The sequence below is a fragment of the Lissotriton vulgaris genome, chromosome 10, assembly GCF_964263255.1.
Source record: "Lissotriton vulgaris chromosome 10, aLisVul1.2, whole genome shotgun sequence".
NCBI lineage: Eukaryota > Metazoa > Chordata > Amphibia > Caudata > Salamandridae > Lissotriton > Lissotriton vulgaris.
The window spans coordinates 908,718,571-908,733,368 of NC_141698.1; the positions used below are offsets into that span (position 1 = coordinate 908,718,571).

The following is a 14,798-nucleotide window of genomic DNA, read 5'->3' on the forward strand; positions in this document are numbered from 1 at the left end:
GCAAATCGAACGACCCATGTAGTGGCCATTGCAATTCAGGATCTGATTTAGTATATTTATTCCATAATTTACTGTACATTATAGGGGGAAGGCCAAATTTAATGTACATATCACGGTTTGGTGTTCCTTCTGGGGGAGCCGGCTGTGCTTCCGCTAACCTAATTGTGGTACCATTTCCAAGACAGCACATCCCTTGGAGTGTGCTTAAAACAGGCATGTTCAAAAAGTATCACGAAAGGGTGATACCGCAAAAATGGCACTTACAGTACTTCACACAGATGTGCCGCTCAAAGGAAAAAAAAACAAAATTAGAGAAACATCTCTACATGCCTGCCTATGTGAAGTGCACTACACATATAGATTCAAAGTTCACAAATTCACAAATTCACAAATGTTAGCTAACTCAAATCAAAATCATAGATCATAGAACTTCGGCAAGCGTCCGAGGACTACCTTACCGATCACAAACCATAGAACTTCAGTAAGCGTCCGCAGACTACCTTACCGATCACAAACCATAGAACTTCAGTAAGCGTCCGCAGACTACCTTACCGATCACAAATCTTACCCAAATCTCAAAGGTCCAGATTCCAACTGCCAAGGTCTTTTAATCGAATCAGCCAAACGGCACTTTATCCAGCAACGCAGATGATCAAGAACTAAGTCGGAGACCGGCGCCACCTGGAAGGTCAGATCAGAAGGAAAGGAAGAAACACCGCGGGTGCCAAGACTCGGGTCACTCGGTGGCAGCGTACGCGTCCATGGCGAGTTTCCAAACCTTCATCATGACCTCTCCTTCGGGCATCCGAGTCGCCGATGAGTCCCGCGTGGTCGCCAATTTGTAGTATCGGGTTCCCAAGGCCTACATGTTCCGAAGATAACCCACTTACATTGAAAGAACTGTTGGCACGGAAACTGAAAAGTACAAAGAACAAGTTTATTAAGACCCCATGGGGTGGTGGTACATTCCTATAGCACCCTTCGGTAATGCAAGAAGTATCACACCGAACATCGGTGTGACCCGTTCTTTTATACAATATGCAGGTAATAAAAGATAGGCGGTACAAAGTTACAGAGCAGTATGTAAATATATGGTCATTTTTGGAACACAGCCAGCTCATTGGAGGGGTTACAACCCCGCTGGTCAGTTTGGCGGCACATTCCTGAGGGGTGACTGGTCAGTTGGGACTGCGCATGTACAGGCTTGACCGTTACTAAAAATAGCCTGTTGCTGGGCAAACTCGAGTGGTCAGTGGCACGAACAACGGACTAAAGGGCACGTGGGCCACGAGGCCGCTCATGATCTAAGATGGCCGCCGTAACAAACAAGATGGCGTTTCCAAGTATAGCCAAGTTAAGCGGGAAAACGTGTAGTACAGCTAAGCGCTAACCCGGCCATTGTCAAATTACGACAAATGGGTGAACATTTCATTAGAATAATAACCAGCTCATCTAGCAGTGAAACACTAGCTAACCCCGCCTGTCGTATCAACTCTTTGACAGGCAACGGGGTAACTGTATTAACCTGGAGGATCCTACAAGAAGTGACTATAGTAATGCGTTTAAATATCACATCAAACCTCTCAAGGACGCCTTTCCTTAAGGGTAATACAACATATCGGCAAGTACTTCGCAGTCCAACAAGGAACTCCAAAGAACACAACCTTTAATTATTTGTGACAAGCCTTTCTTCTTGTGAATTCCGGTCGGCTTGCGACCTAGAGCAGATCATCAGAATACTGTGGAAGCCCACCTCTGCAAGAAAACTCAGTACAGTGAAGTGAATCTCCCTCCCATTTCAGGCTTGTAAATACAGTGCACTATAACATTTCAGGCTCGCAAATACGGTGCACGCTAAACATTTCAGGCTTGTAAATACAGTGCACGATAAACATTTCAGGCTTGTAAATACGATGCACGCTAAACATTTCAGGCTTGTGGATACGGTGCACTATAACATTTCAGGCTTGTGGATACGGTGCACACTAAACATTTCAGGCTGGTAAATACTCCTGAGGCACATTCGAAGGGGAAAGGGGCCAACAGGGCCCAGTCTCAGAGAACCCCGGGGGAGGGGCGACCTCGGGCCTCTCCCGGCCTACCGCCCTCCTCCCCAGGGGGTTACCTCACTTCTTCGGGTCACTCCCAGTAGCATAGGTTCCTCACTAGGCCCTCCCGCCTAAAACTCCTGCGTGGGTTCCCCAGGTCAGTGATGCCCCAACTGACTAGAAAGTTTCCCTCCTTTTCCTTATAAAGTGGCAGTTGGCAGTTGGCAGTTGGCAGTGGCAGTTGGTGCCTCCCCTATTCTAGAAGGTTCCAGGAGCTTCCCTCATTCTAGCTATGGGCAGGCTGGCAGGCTGGTATGGCAACATTGTTTAAGGGTTCCAGCCAGCTCCTGGCTACTAGAGTGCGCCTATACAGACCATGCTGCAGTAAAAGGGGTCAGTGGCAGCCATATTGGGGGAAGAGAACACCTGCACCTTGGCATTGGTTAGCAATGGGAGGGTGCTCAGAGTCCTAAAGCCAACAAAAAGTAGGTGTGAAAAATGAGGCAAAGGCAAAAAATACAGGAAAAGACCACCCAAGGGCTGACAGGTCTAACAGGGGGCTTGTGGGATTTTAAGGCAGGCAGGCAGGCAAGCATTGCTGGCTGAGTTAGGTGGATCAACTCTAGCTTTTCATGGTGTGTGACGAAGGGACTTCACTGCCCACAGGGCCACTGCTGTAGGGTTACTTGGCGATCTGCTTTGGGTCCAACACTTAGGGTTGAGCCTCTGGACATCAACAGCAAAAAAAGGGGTCTGGTTGTCAGAGGACAGTAGTCGCTGACTGCCCGGGCGCCCCTAAAAGGACAGGCACCACCGAGGTCTATTTGGTTCTGCTGACACTGCTGAGTGCTGGGCTCATGGTAAGGGGGGGGCCGAACTATAGAGGTGAAGAACTGAATAGAATTGACTCAGTTGGAGCCCATGACCCCTCATTGCCATGGGACACCCTAAAACACTCCCCGCATTGCTCTGCCATAATTTGTGGCCCCAGGTCATGTTTATCATAGAGAGAGATCAGAGTTTTGTCTAATGGAAGTTTTGACTCATGGAAAGGTAGCAGAGAAGGTTAATATGCCTGCTGCAAGGAACATGTACCTGATCCAGATCACAAAATGCTGTAAAGAGGTCAGTGAGTCACTGCATTTGTCTGTTATGAAGCTCTGTTGTTATACTGAATAAGCAGCTACCTAGTATGGTATATGACAGATCTTTAATAATGTAATACCTGCACTTTCACAATTGCTTTATTAACCTTCCTGCTTTCTCAAATTTGCTTGAAAATGCACCATTTTTCCACCATTTTTTCAACATTTTCGCGGGGGGAAATCCCCCCGAACTCTCCTTGGGGGGTCCAGGCTCGCTCGCTATGCTCGCTCGCTACGGTGCAGTATCATTATCACTTTCTGCCCCACCACTTTCAAATGTCACCAGCCGCCACTGGTATGGTCTATGTGTCCGGCAGGATATGGATAAGGCATAGGACAATGTTTAGGAGACAAATTGTCCTTTCTGCATCCCCTTCATTTCCATCTAGTCCTGATGAACGTTCACGGAACCCTTAGTGCCATTTACCAATTAGGGCTGAAACATGTTGACCTAATTTAGGGTTTAGGGTCATAAATTCTTCTTTATCACTCAAGATATGTCTTTATGTGTCCCTGAAACACCCTTATTAAAGGGATAACTGGGTATTTTTAGGTATTTTTTATCTTACAGGTCAGTAGCGATTATCTCCAAAGGGCTCCCTAGAACATGGTTGAAACCTACCTGGTTTTTAGGGACCAGGATACAACCTGATGATGAAGCATGCCACTACTACAGTGAATGAGGGTCCCAATACAAACAGGCATTCAGTTTGTGGCCTTACACATGTGGTTATAAAGTCCTATTTTATCCATAGTTCCACTCCAATTGGTGGGATTATAGTGGTTGTAAGTTGTTGAGGGGGTTAAAGTTGGGTTCATCGTCCATTTTTGTACAAGTTCTTTCACATTTGTACACCATTGTATTCATTTAGCTTTGTGCATAGTGACCACATTCCCTACATTTCTTGTGCGTGGTATAGTGTATTCATTGATATTTAAGATCACGAGGGGCATATCTACAAGGGATTGCACCACTGGAGCATCACTTTTTAAGGCACTCTGGTGGTGCAATGCCCTTCTAAATATTTACTAGGCAGCACTAAGCTACTTTGCTTGTAAATACTGTACCCTTTGATGCAGTTTTCTGTGTCAAAAGGGCGAGTAATGGGTGTTGCAGTGGGCGTATCCATGCTTTTTGACTCTGCCCCAGATTCACAAGAAATGGAAAATGTGAGGCAGTGCCAAAAATTAACGCCTATGAAAGGGTGGCATTAGAATGGCACAATGAAGAGAAACGCTTTTAGTTCTCGTTTTTTGCTCTTTCTAGGTGTGCTGCATTTTTCAGCACACATAGAAGGAGCAAATCGCCATTAAGGATTGTTTATGTGCAGGAAGGGACACCTTCCTGCACATGAACAATCATCCCTGAAGCAAATCAATCTATGGTGTGAAGGTGCCTGCCCTGCGGCTAGACAGCTTTTTCAGTGCCAGCACAATGGAAAACACAGGGGTGCGCTGTATTTTTGTAATGATGGTGCACCCCTGCATTTTTTAAATGATGCAGTGCAGCTGCATTGCTTGCAGCCACACTGTGTCCTTTCTTTGTACATATGCCTCATGTTTGCAGAGAGCGTTTGCCTTGCAGCTGATGTTATACTTTGAATGACTGACTTTGGTTTACTAGATTAATGGAGGTGATGATATAATCCAATGTGTGAGTGAAATATACATGTTTGTCAGATGGCGAGTGCTCGTTACGTCACCCATGGCCATGGAGTGTAGTGCATTATTAAAATTGAGCGGGAGGGATTGATTCTTTGGTGTGGGTTGCTTCTTTGGGGTGGATTGCTTGACTCTAGTTTTTTCCCATATCACGTGCTTTTTTCCTATTGATTGTTCGTGGGATTGAAGTGCATTACTTTTAAATTGGAACCGCTAGTTCTTATAATGTCAAGATTTGACCATTTTGCTACCAAATTAGAAAGTTCTTTTGGTAGATTTTGCCTGGATCCAGGGTTGAGATGTATCTTCAGTATAAACAATTTTGAAACTTAAAGCATTTTCATCATTAGGTGCACTTAACCCTCGGTAAGCAGGTTTATGGTATCAACTGTTTTAGTTTTGATGTTTAAATTGGTTTTCGCAAATGTAACCAGACACTATGCCGGTCTGCCCACTGGGCTAGAGAATGATTCTAAACCCAGCAATCTTGGCACGTCAAGTTTCCATGTCTTTTGCAAAAGCATTCTAAAAGTGCAAAAGTAAGATGCCACTGGATTCAAGATAGCCTTGCTGATGAGGATTATGAATCCGAAACCGGTCCCACGATGCTTGTTTCCGGTCCAGGGAAGACATGGCTTGGCAGTTCGGGCTGGACTGTTCCCATGAGGCACAGGGTCAGACTGATTTGCTTATGGCCATGTCTGAACTGGGGTGACTGAGTGAGCTAAAGAATGGTGATGGATAAAACCCAGATCAGTTCACTGGGGGTGAGTGTTTGATTTGCTCAAACGCTCCGTCCATCATCCCCTTTTGTATCGCTTTGTTCGCCCTAAGTTGGCAGGGTATGCTCAGACGTGAGTCCCTTGCTCACTTGGCCACTGGATTCAAGAGAGCCTGGCTGATGAGGATTATGAATCCGAAACCGGACCCTGGATGCTTGTTTCCGGTCCAGGGAAGACATGGCTTGGCAGTTCGAGCTGGACTGTTCACATGAGGCACAGGGTCAGACTGATTTGCATATGGCCAATATCTGAACTGGGGTGGCTGAGTGAGCTAAAGAATGGTGATGGATTAAACCCAGATCAGTTGACTGGGGGTGAGTGTTTGATTTGCTCAAATGCTCCGTCCATCATCCCCTTTTGTATCGCTTTGTTCACCCTAAGTTGGCAGGGTATGCTCAGACGTGAGTCCCTTGCTCACTTGGCCACTGGATTCAAGATAGCCTGGCTGATGAGGATTATGAATCCGAAACTGGTCCCAGGATGCTTGTTTCCGGTCCAGGGAAGACATGGCTTGGCAGTTCTTGTTGGACTGTTCCCATGAGGCACAGGGTCAGACTGATTTGCATATGGCCATGTCTGAACTGGGGTGGCTGAGTGAGCTAAAGAATGGTGATGGATTAAACCCAGATCCGTTGACTGGGGGTGAGTGTTTGATTTGCTCAAACGCTCCGTCCATCATCCCCTTTTGTATCACTTTGTTCGCCCTAAGTTGGCAGGGTATGTTCAGACGTGAGTCCCTTGCTCACTTGGCCACTGGATTCAAGATAGCCTGGCTGATGAGGATTATGAATCCGAAACCGGTCCCAGGATGCTTGTTTCCGGTCCAGGGAAGACATGGCTTGGCAGTTCGGGCTGGACTGTTCCCATGATGCACAGGGTCAGACTGATTTGCATATGGCCATGTCTGTACTGGGGTGGCTGAGTGAGCTAAAGAATAGTGATGGATTAAACCCAGATCAGTTGACTGGGGTGAGTGTTTGATTTGCTCAAACGCTCCGTCCATCATCCCCTTTTGTATCAAAAGTAAGATGCTACATGATGTTGTACACACATCTGGTCTCATCCTGCTATGCTCCTTGAACAGCCTGGTTGATGATCCCTTTCATAATTTTTTCAGGAGAGATAAGGTCAGTTTATATTGATGTCAGACCTGGAAATATTTTACAGGAGTTTTTCATGTTCTGCAGCGGCGTCACTAGGGTTGGTGTCACCCAGTGCAGGTAACTCGTGGTGTCACCCCCTAACGACTTATCCCGAATCCATGAATCCATGATGGACCTCCTTCGAGTCCGCCAGTGCCAATGATTGCACTTCACGGAGGAGAAAACGCCCATTGTTGAGCTGTGTTTTGTCAGTGGCAGTTTATAAATTCGTGCACAGCTGTCAGGCTCAATTCCTGTTAATTGTACTGTGATATTTGCATTATTAATTTTTCAACGATACTTACACAGGCCATTAATGTTGATTCAGATTTTATTTTATGCTCAAGAGATTTGGGACCATGCGTTGAGGGCTCTCAAGTTCCAGCCTTCTCTTAGAGGTCTGCCTTCTTTTCCATCTCCTATAGCAGTTTTACCACTGTCTCTTTCTAATCCTGCTCTTATATTCTGATGATCATTAAAGGCTTTTCATTTGGATGATGAATCATGAATGGTTGGTTGATCATGGTTAGGTTTAAAGATAATGGGTATTACTCTGGTTTCAGTATAAATATTAAAGTACCCTAATCAGGGAAGGTGTATTTTTGAGGTATTATATAGTCAAACATTTTTTTTAATCATTTGGCCGTTTAGTAGATTCTTGAGTTTTGCTTGGAGGTAGAAACACTATGGCTGTTATTGATTGATTATGTTGCAAGATTTTAATTATCTTAAGAGCCCTTCGGAGTGTATTTGTAGAACGTTTTTCGGAAATTCCTCATTTACACCCAGTTGTAATTCCTCGCTTTCCAGAGTTACTTGTTTTTGTTTCAATGCTTGATTCTGTTTCATCTTGTGACTGAGTCTCTGTCGTTTGTCGTTGTATGTGATTGATTCCAAGTTATTTATGCTTTTGGCCATGTCGCTTGAACAGTCATTATTGTTATGTTGTCCCTTGCTTAGCACCAGGGGCATCACTAAAGCCCCTGTGGATCAGAGGACCCTCAACCCTAAAGTGCCCCCCAAACCCTAAAGGGCCCCCTAGACCCTTAAGGGGCCCCGATTCAGCCAAAGGCCACCTGAAAGATAAGAAATACTTAGGAGCCCCTCATCACATTCTGCAGGCGGGTCAATCGTTTTGTGTTATGCCACTGCTTACCAGACACATATACAGGACTGGACTGGGAACCCAAAGCAGCCCTGGCAATATTGATGGACCAGCCCTCCTGCAGCTTTTACTACTGCAGGCCGATATAGCAGCTCCACTGAAAAACCGGCCCCCAGTAACAAAAACAAAAATCGCCCCTTACCCGTTCAACCTCCTGGAGAAATGCCTGATGCCTGCTACGGCTAGACAAGCCTGCACATATAGATGGTTGACTTATGCCAGTAGCTGAAATACTATAGCAAGTTTTAAGCAGCTCCTGTGTTTAATCTGTTTGGTGTTTTTCAGAGACAGTGAGCTGTGCAGAAAGCTTATTATGCAATTCTATTCTTACTTGGTGTAGATCTTACTTTTATCTGGAGAAGACCAAGATCCTGGGCTTTGGGAAAAGAGTAAAATAGTTCACCTGGTACATAGGTTAAATTGTAGGTGGAGCAAGTCGACCAATATAAATAGTTGGGTTTGAATTTTAGGAGGAACTTGAAATGGGACACGCATTGGAACTGTACTAAGCAGAAGACACTACTGCAGGCCAGCCTATTGTCTAGATTCAAATGGAAATTTGGGGGGTGTCCCATATCCCACTATTGAGGGCTCATGGAGGGGACATATCTCTGCTGGGCCTGTGTGGAAGAGGGATCTTTTCCCTCAATCCCCTCTGTCAGTGGGACAAATTAGAAGGGGCAGGAAACTATGGTCCAGGGCGTTAGGCGAGAGTTCAACTTAGTCTCCTGGAGTCTGCTGTCCTTCACTCAGGTCTGAAGATACTTAAATTGTGAAACATCCTAAACCACGATGTTTCAAGAACAGCTCACCTGAAGAACGAAGATTAAACAACGAAGAGGGCTGAACCACGAAGGTAACATCCACGAAAGAAGGAACAACGAAGGATGGAACCACGACTTATAGAACATCGGAGCATGCTAGGAAAACGTTTTAAAGGGTAAATGGGAGGTGTGGGGGGACTCCCCCCCACAAATACGAATAAAAATATATATATAGATTGAAAAGTACATGAAGATTAAAAGTTAAAAAAAATGAAGATGGCAGTGTTGCTTTAATTTTAAAACGAACAGCATATGATCAGTGTGCTCGTTTTTGAAAACATCTAAAATAGTATTTTAGAAAAAATGACATTAAATGTAATTTTTTCGTGGTTTATGGTGTAGTGGTTTAAAATGTAGTGGTTAAGTAATGGTCATTGTTTTTGCCTTCGTTGATCCAGAAGTCGTGGTTTAGGCAGTAGTTGTTAAGTCATACAACCACTTAAATTGTCTCTCAGAGGACAATGAAGTGATCAACGTATCTAAAGACAACTGGGAGGAGATTCAAGGTTGACTCATGTACTGATCTGTAACCTTCATTTCCCTCAAACTGTAAAGCGCTCTGATATCCTTCCGGATCAAGCCTGCGCTATATAAAATGTTATAAATTAATAAATAAATAAATTATAAATAAAGTAAGGAGTAGTGTGTCCTTTATTAAAAATCTCCGTTCAGCTGCCCTGCTTCTTGCCGACATAGATAAGGTGTTCGACTCCCTGAGCTAAGTTATACGAACTCCTCGAGGCAATAAACTTGGGGTCACGATTCTTGGCTTACGTGCGCCGGCTATACAAGGAGCTCACGGCGTCGGGCCGGGTTGCGGGGCACCACTCACAGACTTTTTCTATCCAGCGGGGCACTATACAAGACTGTCCCATGTCCTCATTTTTGTTTGCTCTTGCGATTGTGCCCCTGGTGGTGTGGGTTAGGAGTGACCCGGTCCTTCGAGGGTTTGACTGGTCACAGTCGCGCTCGGACCGCATAGCTTCATATGCGGACGATGTCCTTGTTTTTATGACTGATCCCTGATATTTGGGACCACGTATATTGGGAATCCTCTGGGTTTTTGGGGGAACTTTGGCCTCCATGCTAACTCCGCCAAATCTATATTATTCCCGGTGTGCGGGCATCATAGACGTGAGGCCTGGGCATTGCAGCTTTCCCGGGCGACGGATGGCTTCAAATATCTTATATATAAATATATATTTCCCAATGTCCGAAAGTCTCCTGGGCATGCAATATTACTTCGCTATTGGTTAGCCTTAACAGCAAAACCACCGTGTGGTTGTCTCTCCCTATATGGGCGCTCAGCCATTTTTAAAATGGTGTCGCTGCCCCGTATTCTGTATCTCCTCCAGAATTACCCATACCCCATTCTGCGCTCATGGTTCGCACAAGTCGCAGCCATACAAAATATATTCATGTGAAGCGGTGGGGCGATCAGAGTGGCGCTCCGTACATGTACACAATCCACATATTGTGGTGGGATCGCCGCAGAAGCAGATATTTATACCTATTATGTAGAGTCCAATATTCTGGTAATAAACAAATGGTGGTATAGCTCCCCCACGACTCCAGCATATTCGGCTGAAAATGCTGCTATGGATCAGGTTCTTCTCCTCCACCTGTTGAACAGTTCAGTTTGTCACGATCATCTGCCACCGGCTGGCAGAGTGGTGATACAACACCACTGGATCTTAGCCCATCTGGCGGGCTAAGACCCGACAGATGGGCTGGCAGGGGACACTTACTGAAATGCCTCCCTTATGGCAGGGCGCATACCTCCGATCCTTGACTACATTAAAAGGGTTTACAGGGTGCCACTGCGTCGGGATCTCGACCCTCGGTGATGTAATGCGGGGCACCTCAATGAAATCTTTTCAACATCTACAGGATGATTTCGATTTGCAAAAATCACAATTATATAAGTTCCTTCAACTTTGACAAGCACTTCTACCCCAGATCAACAAACTTGAATCCCTCCCTGAGTTTCAGCTCATTGAGGACCGGTTGCTTACAGGAGACCTAGGACCCCACAAGATCGAACACGGCTATCAGACGCTGACAACCCATACATCCACCACTGGACAAGACACGGCTTGCATAGAAAGCGGATATACCCAAAATCACAGACGATGATTGGGCCAAAGCCATCGCCAGCCCTATGGGGGCGGCGGTCTCCATGCGTTTTTGGCTTATCCAATTTAAGTACATACATTGCGCATATTACACCAGGGCGCCCATGGCGGATTGGCATTATTTAGTCTCCCATGTGCCTGAAGTGCGATAGGGATGACAGGTTATTACTACACACGGTTTGAGCTGCTCGGCGTTACAGACATTTTGGCGCCAAATCTGTTCGTGTCTCCATCATGTTCTGTAATAGCATCTCCCACTAAAGCCTAGCCTTTTCTTGTTACATTCAACAGAGGACATTGGGCGGAACAGGTATAAGCAGCACCTCTTGTTTTTAGCTCTCACCATAGCCAAGAGGGACGGGCGCAAATGTGGAAAGCAACATCGCCCGATGACGTTGGGCGAATGGAAAATTGAGCTAGATATATGTATCGGGCCAAGATTGCTGTTTCTGAAGGCCCGAGGGTGCCCGCTAAACATTGTAAAATCTGGACTCGATGGGCAGACTATCATGGTATTGACCTTCCCTCCCTTGCCTGAGTCAGACCCCTGAGACTGGATCATTTTGTTTTTATGTGCTGGTATCCCCACTGTAAGTTCTAAAATATGTCTATGGATATGTTTAATGTTGCACACTATGACGAATACCCCGCTTGCCTGAATATGGAGACCAGAACCTGTCTGTAAGTTTTTCGTTTATGTCACCAACATTTTCGGTGGATGTTGCTATAAATCGGAAATATGGTTGTTGGCACAAGCTAAGTGTACATGTCTTTTGCCATGGTGGGGCTGCAACCCCTAAATATTGCAAAATAACCAAATAAACTTTGTTATTAAAAAAAAATCTCCATACAGACTGTGGCACAAATATTTCCTGGTCCCCCTTCCCACGAAAAAAGTATTGAAAGAGTCTGCAGTAATGGTAACCGAGATCAATGATCTGACCTATTTGAGCAAGAATCAGCTTCTCAATTCCTACTCTAGGCAGGATTTTGTCTTTCCAGATTTGATGCAGTTACCAGACGCCAGTTTATGGAATTAAATCTTAAGGGTTAAAGAGGGATGTAATGCAATCCATTTATCCATCCCACGCTGGGCCTTGGTCCAGCAGAACAGTGATCTCTGCCCCTGCAACCTGAACTTAAAAGGCTCCCTATTGCACCTACTTATGGACTGTAATAAGATTGTAAGACCCTTGTCTTTTAAAATATGAAACTGTTCAAGGGAGGAAAGCTGTTGAGTTGTTATAAAAAATGCATTATTTAGATGTGGCAGTAGGAATGGCTTGGTTTTTAGGGTCTGTCAAACACAGTTTTAGTGATTAACTGTAATAGGAGGGGGTGTCTCCCAGATAGATGTGGTTAAATCATGTATTATAACTGTTTTATGTGCTTTTTAAATGTTTATAGACAATTGTCCAATTAAACTTGTTTTCTACCTGCCTTACTTGGGATAGAATAGTGTGATACATTGTTGTGGTGGGGTTGATTTGTGAGGTGTAGGGTGGTCCCTGAAAGTTAAATTCAGGTGATACACTTTCTTTTTCAGACTGAGATATTGGCTTGCCATATCTCAGAATTCAATGAGAATTTTCCTTTGTTATGTTTCTGCGTGTCTTCCATTGAAAACAGACTATGATGTTTTTAAATGTATATTTGTTTCTTTTTCAATAATTGGTGTATCGTTTGCTTGTAAAAGTTGTTTTTATGGACTTTGTATTAAAGGATGGTTAGGGTGTATGGAAAGTAATGATTATAACAAGGGTGGATGGATTATGAGAGACAGGGTTGATCGATGAGTGAGTGACACTATGCATGAGTGAGTGAAAAAGGGGATAAAGTGAAAGGGTATATAGATGGATGAGCAAAAGAATGGTTTAGTGAAAGGATGGATGCTGGAACATTGTTAACCCCCAACATTAGCAAATACAGCCAGGGTGGAGTTCCTGATGGTCTCTTCTTTCTGCAATTTGACCAGTGAGAGAACAAAAGGATAGATGGATGCATGGATGGATGGGTGAGTGAAAGGGTGTACTGATGCATGAGTGAAAGGATGGATATATGAATCGCTGAATGAGTGAAAGGATGATGAGTGAAAGGGAGGGTGAATGGATGACGAAAGGGTAGATGATGGATGATTGAGAGAAAGCAAGGATGGATGAGTAAATGAGAGGGTGGGTGCTTGGATGGATGGGTGGGTGAGTGAAAGAGTGGATGGAGAGTTGATGAGGAAAAGGATGGATGGATGAGTGAAAGGATGGCTGAGTGAAAGGATGGATGGCTGAGTGAAAGGAGGGACGAGTGAAAGGGAGAATGGACAGATGAATGGGTGAACAGAAGGATGGATGAGTGATTGGGTGGACGAATGAACAAAAGGATGGATGAATGAGTGAAAGGAAGAATGGGTGTATGGAAGATAGAGTGGATGGATGAGTGAAAGGGATGGTGGATCGATAGATGAAAGCTTGGATGGATACGTGAAAGAATGGATGGATGAGAGGTGGAAGGGCAGATGGATGAGGGAAAGGGTGGGCGAATGCATGAAAGGGAGGATGGCTGGATGAGTGAATTGATGGATGGACTTTTATTGGAGTGTACAAAAACATGGGAATTGAGAAAATAACATTTGCTCAAATGAACTTTATGATAAATTCCTATGCATATGGGATCCATGCTGCTCACTTATTGAAGGTAAAAACAAGCAAAGACTCACTTTATTCAGTTTCATTTTTGTATAGTTTCTAGCTTTGCAGTCCCTCTCTGTAACTTACTTTTCTGCTCTGTCATGCATTGCATTTACAAAGTAGCTTTATCTTTGCATCCAGGTCTATAGCAAACTCTGTAATCGATGCAAAACAAGTTCAGCTCCTTAGTGAGAGAAGGCCATGGTATCTTCAATTTACTTTTCTAGAAATTGCATATTGAGAGGGTATGAGGAAGTCATTCAGGGACATTTGGCTACTAACTTGTTTGGAACATTGAGACAGCTTCTCATTCCACCTGGGTCTAAAATGTTGGCTTTGGTCAAAGTTTTTGGGATAGTTTGAAACATACTACTAGGCTGCAAGGTGCATAATTGTGAAGATTTTTTCTCCGTAATCGCAAAATTAATTGAAGAAGGTAGCAAAGAATTTTAGAAAACGTGGTAAAACACAAAAAAATATGTTTCAATAAAAAAACATGTAATTAAGAGGATGTTGTTGTTGCAATATTTGTTCAATACATTCATCATAACACCTTTATGCAAGATTTTAGAACTAGAGGCAAAGTTTTGTAAAAGTGACAAACTGCAAATTTAGGAAAGGGACAGTTTATCACCGTCGCAAATCTTTACGTGCAAACATAAATATATCTGCACTACCTTACTACTCAATCATCATAATTTACATTGGTAAGAGAAATCATGAATGTGAATTGTGGTCATTGAGCTGAATTCTATAACAAATTTCCACAGTGACAAAGCCTCAACGTTTTACACCTTCTACATGAGTGAGCAAAATATGAAGCAGTATTATGATTTTACAAACCTGTTCACTCTCAGTGTCGAGGGCAGAGGTAGCTTCATCAAGAAGTAGCACTTTGGGCTTTCGGACAAGAGCTCGAGCAATTGCAATCCTTTGTTTCTGTCCTCCAGAGAGCTGGGCTCCTTTATCTCCAACTCGTGTTTTGTATTTCTACATTTTTGGAAGAGAAAGGATCAAAAGTATATTTCATCCAAAGTAACAGCAGCTGCACATGGACTGTATAGTGAATTTGTATTTTATTCTGCTCAGTAAGGAAACAACAGTTGGATCACATCTACTCACGCTAAGTAGGATGTTTAATAGGCTAATGGCCTGTAATGTCATGTTTCCAGTAAGCCCAATCATTCCATGTTCATCTATACATTTTTCTGTCA

At 44.1% G+C, this 14,798-nt stretch overlaps 1 protein-coding gene across 1 annotated transcript in view; it reads right to left on the reverse strand.

The window, feature by feature from the left end:
* The window catches only part of LOC147688995 (ATP-dependent translocase ABCB1-like), an 856,748-nt gene that overhangs the window by 23,640 nt on the left and 818,310 nt on the right, over positions 1 to 14,798 (reverse strand). Inside the window, exon 29 of the mRNA XM_086941881.1 lies at positions 14,428 to 14,574. Within this exon, the coding sequence (XP_086798007.1) occupies positions 14,428 to 14,574 (147 nt within the window). The remainder of the gene's footprint in view (positions 1 to 14,427; positions 14,575 to 14,798) is intronic.